This window comes from Diplotaxodon limnothrissa, linkage group LG20 (genome assembly GCF_057381915.1).
Source record: "Diplotaxodon limnothrissa isolate DT_005_m linkage group LG20, D_limnothrissa_male_GT1.1, whole genome shotgun sequence".
In the NCBI taxonomy this organism is placed as follows: Eukaryota; Metazoa; Chordata; class Actinopteri; order Cichliformes; family Cichlidae; genus Diplotaxodon; species Diplotaxodon limnothrissa.
In genome coordinates, this window is record NC_140615.1 from 22,991,762 (window position 1) to 23,001,608 (window position 9,847).

A 9,847-nucleotide genomic window follows, 5' to 3' on the forward strand; every position below is an offset into this window, starting at 1 on the left:
TTAAGGTCTCAGTGAACTCATGTTGGGTGCTTTAAACATCACCACACATCACACACACCAAACAGACAGAGCTGTGACTCATCACCGCAAACAGCACTCCAATTCTTAGAAGCTGTGCCCAAGCTGGAAGGTACATGTGATGCAAACAACTGGAAGTCTGCAGTTGTAAATGGATATTATGAAGTGTGCTCATGTTTTAAATTAGAGCCTGGATGTATGATTTAAATGGGCCAATGTTATTCAGCAAAAACAATTAAATATGTGCTTATGTGGCCTTGTGTCATGTTCCTTCTTTGCAGCTGTGCCCAAGGAGGCAGAAGCAAGTCCCCTACCTAGAGCGTTCGATCCCTGGCGTGTATGTTCGGAGTATCGTCTCCCAGGTCTGTAAGTGTCCGTGTAAGTATCCTTGGGCAAAATACTGAACCCCAAATTTCCCCCCAGTGGAGCACGAGTGTGTTTGTGAATTTTATGCAAATTGCTTAGGCATGTTTGAATGGGTGAATGAAGCTTGTAGCAAGAAAACACTTCGAATGCTCAAATTGATTAAGTAAGAAGAAAAAAGTGCCATACAAGTAAATTCCATTTGACATTTACGCTGTAACCAACAGTGTTTTATAAACACTTTTGTCCTATTGCAGGATCTCATGTAATCTTTCACCAGCACATGCCGTTCTACACAGCTGTTTATTTTTGGTGAAACATAAGAGGGGCTCACGTGTTTCTCTCCAGCACACAGACACTGACGTTACTTTCAAAACAATAGTCATAAAAAAGACATAAATAATCAGAGAGCTTCAGTAGTTTTGATTTTTTTTTGTTAAACAAATCCACTAAATTTGACATTTCTGCTCGTATTTGTTCTTCTGGCTATGATCTGATCAGTTTGCTACAATTCAGCACAATTTCTAAAGAACGATTTCACTCTCGCAGACTTACAATGACATCTAGTGGCAGATTCTTGACAGTTTGGTTCTTAATCGGCTTTGAATGAACCGCTGTGCATGACAGGAAATTGATCATATTCCGCTTCAGTGACTTTGAGTCTTATCTCTGCACCATGTATATGATGAATACATGACAGTCCTTTACAGAACACACAATCCTTTCTGTCAAGAATGATTCTTTCCATGTACAGCAAAGCTTTTTTCTTTTTTAAAAATCTGTTTCCATAGCCACTATCTTGGGTCTGACTGCCACCTCCCCAGTGATTTTGTTAGAAGTAAGATTGGACCAATCTGCTGATACGAATACACACCAGAGGAAGAATAAAAATCATGACAAAATGCTGTTATCAGTCAAAAACAGATTTTCAAACTGCATTTAATGAAACCTGTACATCCAGAAATATTTCTTTGAATACATTCATCTTCAGCTCTATTTTACAGTTGTAATTTTATCTCTGCATCATTGTTGTTATTTTAAATTACTTTAGGTGAACTACATAACCAACATAACCATTTTTTACAGGATTATCAGCATGATATTTATGCAGTTCTTCATATATTTACAGTACTTATAAAACAGTGCTGGAGCGTCAGGGTATTTTCTTTTCACAGCGTCCTGTGGTGCACTCCTCTCCACGTCCGGTCCACTTTAAGCGGTTCCTGGCAAAGATGTCATAGGATTTGTCCATCAATGGTCTCACAGGTGACCACATCATAAAGCGACCCAACCAACCGAGGCCTACGGCGCTATACATGACTGCAAACGCTGGGACTCCGCTGTGAACCTGGTAACACACAGCATGAAGGTGCATAATACAACACTTGGGTTAAACTGCATATTGTGAGGTTCATTAAAATCTTGGTTAAATAATCACCTTGTCTTTCTTATCAATCACGTGCATTTCCTTCATGGCCATCTCATAGGTGATAGCCTTGTATTTTGTTCCATCATAACCTGGCAGAGAGATATCAATGAAATGTACTTTCTCAGGCCGGTTTCTCTGCAGAAACTGGAGCAAACGGATCTCAGTCACACATATTGGACAAAGCCCATCATACAGAACCTGGAAAAGAGTGGAGAACAGACATTTACATGAGGAATTGTCTGATATTTTATCCCTAATTTTCCAAAATTCAGTTAAACTTGAAGGATATCAATCCTGTTGGGAGGCATAAACCCTTGTGGATTCATTTAACCTGCTTTGGTTCAAATGAAAGTACAACAGTTGCATTGGAGAAGCAGCAAAATGGTGAGACTGTTGCTCTCCCCATATCGCTCCTGACTGATATTTCTCTTTCCTTTTTGCTAGTTTCCTTGTCTCTACTGGTAGCGTTAGATGGTACTTGCAGCCCATTCAGGTTGCACAGGTAGTTCCATATACTAATATGCCATCACAAGATGGTTTACAGTCTCAGTCTCAGCACAGGAGAGTGGAGGACATATAGGAGACGGGCTGCTACACAAGAAGAGCTGGACAGGGTTGCACAAGGGCATCAACGCAGCAGCAGGAGAGATAACTGCGCCTTTGTTCGAGGAGGAACAGAGCCCTTGAGAATGACCTACTTGTGCCAGCTTTTGATCAAACTGTAAGAAAAACCAGACTCCACGTGCATGACATGAGGGCCTGACCTTGCAGCTCAACTGAGTTTACCAAAGAAAAGCAGGACTGGCAGGTCCACCGATGGACCCCATTCGCTTCACAAATAAATGCAGGTTCACACTGAACACATGTGACTGACATGAGAAATCATAATCTTTTTTCAAAAAGACATGTTAACCTTGATGAGATTACCTCATTAATAGTCATTACATCAAAGATCCTGAATGATTTGAATTTGGCCCAGGAAAACGTCCATCAACTAAAAATTGAGTTGCGTATTGCCACAGCGTTGTCTTAAGTTAACAACGTTCAAAGTGCAACTTTCATTTTGCTCAGCTGGCACAGATACTACCACACAGTGAGGACAAGGTCAAAAATGAGTCTTACACATGTAAAATAAGCGTTATGAAATCGTAAGCGTGGTTTTAAATCATTTTATATTATACTGCCAAACTGGAGACGTTTCAACCAGTAACGCGGAATCATTTACTTTACAGGGTTTACATATTAACCAGTATATTATCCTAAAAACGGTTTACCCGTTTTACAGACCGCTAACTAAAATTTTAAAGACAAGTTTAGCAGAAACAGAGAGACAGTGGGAGCAACTCACCCTGACACCAGCAGACTCAGAACTGAAGGTGCGATGCTGATGTTTGCAGAGCACAGATGTTACTCTTGAATTTACACAACTGGGCAATCTGGCTAAACCCGAAGTCAAACATGTTCTCACTTTTGAAAACATCTGAAGCTACAAATGGCTACACAGCTCTAACTTGCACTGGAATCAACCCGACTTTTCCCCAACTAACAACCAGATTATACAAGCGTTTGAATAACTCTTGAATAACTTCTTCTTCCCCCTTTGAGGCAATCTAGGCTTTGTTTTATTATCGCCATCTAGTGGACTGGAGTGCGAGAAGTTCCCTGACTTACGTCTACAAACAGAAATGCTGAGTATTTATTTACATTTCCACATTCCATGTTTTTGTACGTTTAGTTTTCAGTTTGATTTTTTATTTTATTTTTACACACATCTAATTAGCCAACTGAACAGGCTTTAGAACTGGGAAAAAGGAGATTTTAGTGACTTTGCAGGTATCCAGATGGCTGGTCTGAAACTGCTTGGATCACACAACCATAAAGAGAATGGTCAAAAAAAAAGAGAAATATCCAGTGACCACCAGTTTTCCGAGTGGAAACTTGATTGATGAAGTTGATGCCAGAGGTGCTTTGAGCCAAAATGAAGCATTTCAAATAACCACTGATTACAACCAAGGCATGGAGAAGAGCATGTCTAAATGCTCAACAAGTTAAAGATTGAAGCAGATGGGTTAGAGCTGCAGATGACCACACCTGGTGCCGGTTGTGAAAGATAAGGACAGGAAAGGGATGCTACAGTTTGAACATCTTTACCAAACTTGACACACTTTGAGACCTTTAGTACCAACTGAGCAGACTGGTTTCTCTGGCACACTTTCCAGATCTTAAGCCAACAGAGCATATTTGGGATGTGGTAGAACCGGAGATTCACATCATGTTTGTGCAACATCATATCTGCTGCAACTGTGTGATGCTAACATACTTTTATACACTAAAATCTCAGAGGAATGTTTCCAGCACCTTTGTATGATCTATGCACGCAGTTCGGAAAGAAAAAAGTGGCCCAACTCTGGCGTACCTAATGAAGTGGTTAGTGAGGATATGTCAGCTGTTTAATTTCCTTAAATTCTAATCCATAAATTGTAATTATTATTCTCTCAGTTGAATTTTATGTAGTGTTTGTTGTATTTCTTTCAAAACATGCGGTTTGCAGTCTCAATAGCTGATTAATGAGGAGGTTGAATTGGAGCACATTATCGCTCAGCATCTAGACATCTTTAAATAACTCATGAAAGAAAAAAACAGAGCTCACAGCACCTCTAAAAGATACACCAATAATCCATACCGGATTAATTTGCATAAAAACTAGCGATTTTGTGCTAAGCTGAAAGAATATCCAGTGACTACATCAATTTAAACAACTCATAATTTTAAGAAAATAAAATAGAGACCAATTATTTCCAGCATTCACATTCAGCAACCACATGGCCCAACACTGCTGACATTGAATTTGTAGCCAGCGCTGTTTTTCACAACATGTACAAAACACAGTTTTTCAGTTAATTAATTTTTACTTAATCAAAGCGTGCAGACAAACCATAAAATTAAGAAAGCCTTCCTAATATTGTATAAGTCCCTCCCACATGTACTGAAAAAACAGCTCTGGGGATCTAGTTAGATTGGCACGAAGTTCCAAGCATTTTTTTTTTCAGTTAGCCCTGCTGAGGGAGACCCCCTGCCATCGGGGGGTGCCATTGTATTGGGGGCATGACATCAAAACATAAATCCCAGCTTTAAAGGTTTCCCAAAAGAGCATGTCATTTTGACCAACCCACCTGCAGTGCACAAACACATAGTAGACAAACACCGCTTACATGAGTTCAAAGGGCCTCGGCAGTAAAACCAATGTATGTCTATGAAAGGGTCGTATGTTAAAAGAAACATATTTTAGCAGTTGAATTACACTTCCTACAAGCATTTATTGTCATCAATATCTAGTGCTTGGCTATTGCTCTATTTTGTATGGCCACTCATATTTTGCATGACAGCACACGTGATGAGATCAAAGAGCTTACAGCAGAGTGAACTCTGTCCCAGTGCAAGACTGTGTCACATGGACTGAGTTCATAGACTTTGCGATACAGTTTCAAGGACTGGGCCGAGGTGAGGTCTTGTGAAACTTATAATGGATGCAAAATATGTGAATCTAACTCTTTCTTTGAAAAGTTGCACTTGTTTATTTTCTGTTCACTTATTTTTGCTGTTCCCACTTTCTAGCCGGAGAATTGAACATGCCCCCCGCAGCAGCAACCAATCTAGGCTACACCCCACCAGACGGAGGCTGGGGCTGGGCTGTCGTCTTCAGCGCTTTCATCTCCATAGGATTCTCGTATGCCTTTCCTAAGTCCCTCACCATCTATTTCAAGGAGATTCAGGAATATTTTTCAGTTTCCTACAGTGAGATTGCCTGGGTGTCCTCAGTCATGCTTGCTTCTATGTATGCAGGAGGTTAGTGGCCGTCATACTTCAAGTATTGGCACATTCCCAAGCAACGTATCCCATGACCGGATTTGTCAAGAAAAATTTGTCCCTCAGAACGTTGCCAAAAATGTAAGATATTTCTCTCCTGTGTGCAGGCCCTGTCAGCAGTATACTGGTCAATCGCTATGGCAGCAGACCTGTGGTTATAGTTGGCGGGGTCCTGGTTTGCACTGGCATGGCTCTCGCTTCTTTTGGAACTAATATAATACATCTGTACCTCTGTGTTGGAGTAATTGGAGGTAAATTATGTTTCCTTTTTTTGTTAACAGTCAGATAGGCTAGTCCAACAATTTAAAAAACTATCCTTTAAAACGATTCACTTTCTTACAGTGCACATGTTCAATTCAGTTTTGTGTTATTTTTCTGGTATAGCTGTTTCTGTCCTTTATAATGTTTGCTTTATGATACCTGGTTGTAACTGGACTACACTGAAGGAAGGAGTGGTTGTGTTGTAACTCTCATTCAGTCTTTTACTATCAGGATCAATCCACAGGGATTGTTTATGTCCCTGTGTAAAGCAGAGTTGGTCGTTCAGTGCAGCGAGTACAATGACCCTTATGATATAATATAAGTTATAATCCCCTCTTACAACATCAAAGCAATGTTTAGATTTGGGTAAAACCTTTTTTGTCCTGTTAATTCAGGTGCATTTGGAACATCCACACATGCACATGTGCAGGCAAAACCACACGATCATTTTACTAACTGAGAGCAAACAAACCTCTCAGACTTTAAACCTAATCTTTAATCTAGTAGCACTGCACCAGTCAGAGACGTACAGAAAAGAAATGCCCAAACCATGGGACTAGTTATATATTTTTTTCTGTAAACAAATCATCACCGATATAAAACTAATGTCACAGATAATAATAAGAGGTGCATTCAACTGTCTAAAAGTACTTTTTAAACTGATACTTTAGGCACTTTATTCAAAATATTCTAAAGGGAATAATTCATAAATTACTGTGTGTAATTTTAACCTTATTTTTAACAGGTTTTGGTCTCGCCTTCAACTTGCAGCCCTCCCTGACGATCATAGGCACTTACTTCCAGGTCAAAAGGCCCATGGCCAATGGACTCGCTATGACTGGAAGTCCGGTTATTCTCTCCACTCTGGCGCCTCTCAATCAGTTTCTGTTTGATTCCTTTGGTTGGAGGGGAAGCTTCCTCATCCTGGGATCCATTGTTTTGAACTGCTGTGTAGCTGGTGCTTTGATGAGACCAGTCAACAAAAGCATACCACGGAAAACAATAGATGAGTCATCAAAGTGTGAAAGCGAAGCTCAGGAACACGCTGCTGCTGAAGACACCACTACCCACTCCGATAACCTTCAGACTGAAGATCAAAGTGAGAGCAAGGGTCACAGCTTTGTGCAGAAATTCATAGATCTCTCACTTTTCAGACACAGGGGCTTCCTCATTTATCTAATTGGTAATGTGGTCTTGTTTTTTGGCTTTTTTGCACCTGTGGTTTTCATGGCTCCATATGCCAAACATCAAGGGATTGATGAATATTCAGCAGCTTTCTTGCTCTCCATTTTTGCTCTGGCGGACATGTTCATTAGACCGACAACTGGCTTAGTTGGCAACACCAAGTGGATCAGGCCGAGAATACAGTATTTTTTCAGTTTTGCTGTTTCATACAATGGCGTATGTCACCTAATGTGCCCACTGGCGTCTGGCTATACGGGCCTAGTTGTATATGCTGTCTTCTTTGGTTTGGCATTTGGGATGCTTTCTGCACTCCTTTTTGAAGTTCTAATGGACCTTGTTGGAGCTCCTCATTTCTCCACTGCTGTTGGACTTGTCACCATTATTGAGTGTGGGCCAGTGCTTCTGGGACCTCCAATGGCAGGTTTGTGGTGTTTTTTTTCTTCTCTTTTTTTCCATTGAATTGTGATTTTGATTATACACATAAGCAAAGTATAGAAATTTCCAAGATGGAGTTACTAACAGATTATGTGTGTTCTCTTTCAGGAGCTTTGGTTGATTATTTTGGTGATTACAAATACATATATTATGCATGCGGTGTATTCATGCTGGTTTCTGGCATATTTTTCTTCGTTATGCATTACTACAACTATAAAAAACTGGATGAGGAGCGCGGAAAGAGCAAAGCAATGGAGACAAGGAATTCTGACGAGGCAGTACAACTAAAAATGAACCAGGCTGATAGAACGATGAATGAAACAGATGAATGAACTTGCTGACTATGACTTTATTTCAGTGGATGCATACAAAATGACACTACAAAGGCTTTTTATGCAGTATGTAAATGTATTTTGTACCTTAAATGACTTAGTTAGAGTAGTTAGACTTTTACATATTTGCAGATTCACATTTGTTATTTTGTAAATGCTCATATTACGTATATTATTATTATTACAGTGTGTGGCATATGTAACTCTCATGGATTTGTTAATAAATCTCCAGGAACTAACTATGTTCCTTCTAATGCAATCCTTATGGCTTTATAAACTTAAGCAGTTCATTTGGTTTCTTCATCAATTAAATAATAATAAATCTTCTGACTCTTATTTCTGAATAATGTAAGAAAAGAAGTCCAAACCCACATGCAGTCACAGTTTAGTGTTACTAAACTGTGTTACTTATTACCACTAGATGGCACTGAACCCTATCACATGAAAACTGAAGCCACACACATCTTTTCCATTAAACTTCAATTAAACAACAGGCATCCTCATGCCTCGGGCTCAGTTCTCTACAGCATCGCTTTCCATAATCTGGGCCATGACCCCCGGCCCAATGGGAAGATAGCTATTTTGAATAGTTTACAACATTTGCAACAGTAAAAACAAAATTTAGGTGTCTGTTGTGAAGACTGCAGTTTCTGACTTAAATAGCTTCCCTGAAATCCTTCTCACTCTAAAAAGGCGAAAGGAAGATTCATTCTTTATGTTCTAGTCTACAGTAAAACACATTTTGAATGTCATGGGGATCTGTAAAAGTTGTTTCACTGCAGCATAGCTTCAGTGAAGTCATAAAAATTCAGTATGAAGTTATGGAAATATTTGAGAATTAACTTTTAAATAAGTGTGGTGAACCCAATGTGCATTTAATAAGATTGGATTTGCAGGTGTGGCTGAGGAAATGAAACGCTTTACTTATCCTCACAGACATAGAAAAAAATGTATTGTGCATATAACACATTTAAGCTGTAGGTCAGACCTTTAGATATGTGAATGTGAATCTGCAATGAACATATACATTGCTGTCATATGGACAATCAAGACAGGTCAGCCCGTCTCTCCATAGGTCAACCTTTCTTTGCACACACATCATGATTTTAAACCCTTAGAATTCATCCTCAAGCACTAATGCAATACAAGATTCATGTGCAAGCCATAAAAAATGAACAATGCTATTATTACAGATGTATGCTTAAATGATCCATCCTCATCATGTGCCTGTAAGGTGCATATTGACTCCCTTTCTGGATGAACAAAAATTGCTCATGTGAGTGAATCAATACTTTAATGTATAGTGTAAAGTAATGTTACTTAAAAATCAGATAAACAGTGTAAATCCCTTTGTTATGGCTGAATGAACTTCTTTTTGGATTTTAGTCCAATTTCAGTCAACTAGGCATCATTTGATCAGATCCAGTTTGGGCAAAAGTAGCAACAATGAAAGTCTGATTGACTTTGGGTTGTTTTGATCCAGTTTTAATGGTATGAGAATCTAATCTGACCTAAAGATTTTTTTTCTACAGTAGAATTACAAATGAGCCAAACTGGTAAGATTATTAATTGTAGAGAAGTATTGAAAATGAAAAGTCTCAAAAGCATGTATCCATGTATCCACTGTATATACTGCATTTTCTCAGTGGCAGGACATTTATTTATCTCAACTGCAGAAAGCAACAGCACTATATCTGAGCCAGGCTTGCATCAGAGACAGGGTTTTCTTTCTAAGTCCTTCTGTTTGACAAGAGCAAGTGGTCATGATCGTGTAACAAAGGCTTGTTTCGATTTGCTTCCATTTGCTCCTCTTCAGTTGGTGCCTTATGCTGATTATACCATAGCAAGCGATGACTCACTCATTAGACAGCTGAATAAGATCACTCGAATACGACCACAAAATTGCTTTAATTTCCATACGTCTAAAAATATATTATACTCTGGTTTACATATGTTT

At 39.2% G+C, this 9,847-nt stretch overlaps 2 protein-coding genes across 6 annotated transcripts; one reads left to right on the plus strand and one right to left on the minus strand.

Annotated features, from left to right (window-relative positions):
• Positions 1-57: 57 nt before the first annotated feature.
• On the plus strand, positions 58-9,299 carry LOC146610922 (monocarboxylate transporter 2-like). Of its 5 annotated transcripts, none has more exons than XM_085343967.1 (7): positions 58-130; positions 300-396; positions 1,557-1,750; positions 5,426-5,656; positions 5,785-5,928; positions 6,684-7,544; positions 7,667-9,299. In XM_085343967.1, exons 4-7 carry the CDS (start codon positions 5,440-5,442, stop codon positions 7,888-7,890), a joined length of 1,446 nt encoding a protein of 481 aa, XP_085200093.1. In that variant the 5' UTR covers positions 58-130; positions 300-396; positions 1,557-1,750; positions 5,426-5,439; the 3' UTR covers positions 7,891-9,299. The 5 variants fall into 5 exon arrangements, with proteins under 5 accessions (XP_085200093.1, XP_085200094.1, XP_085200097.1 ...); XM_085343968.1 differs by having other exon boundaries at positions 1,557-1,732; XM_085343971.1 differs by having other exon boundaries at positions 300-384.
• On the minus strand, positions 1,467-3,334 carry LOC146610923 (uncharacterized). Its single transcript, XM_085343972.1, has 3 exons — positions 3,159-3,334; positions 1,820-2,008; positions 1,467-1,729 (listed from the first exon to the last, which is right to left on the minus strand). The coding sequence occupies exons 1-3, from the start codon at positions 3,288-3,290 to the stop codon at positions 1,535-1,537; spliced, it is 516 nt and encodes a 171-aa protein (XP_085200098.1). The 5' UTR covers positions 3,291-3,334; the 3' UTR covers positions 1,467-1,534.
• Positions 9,300-9,847: the final 548 nt, after the last annotated feature.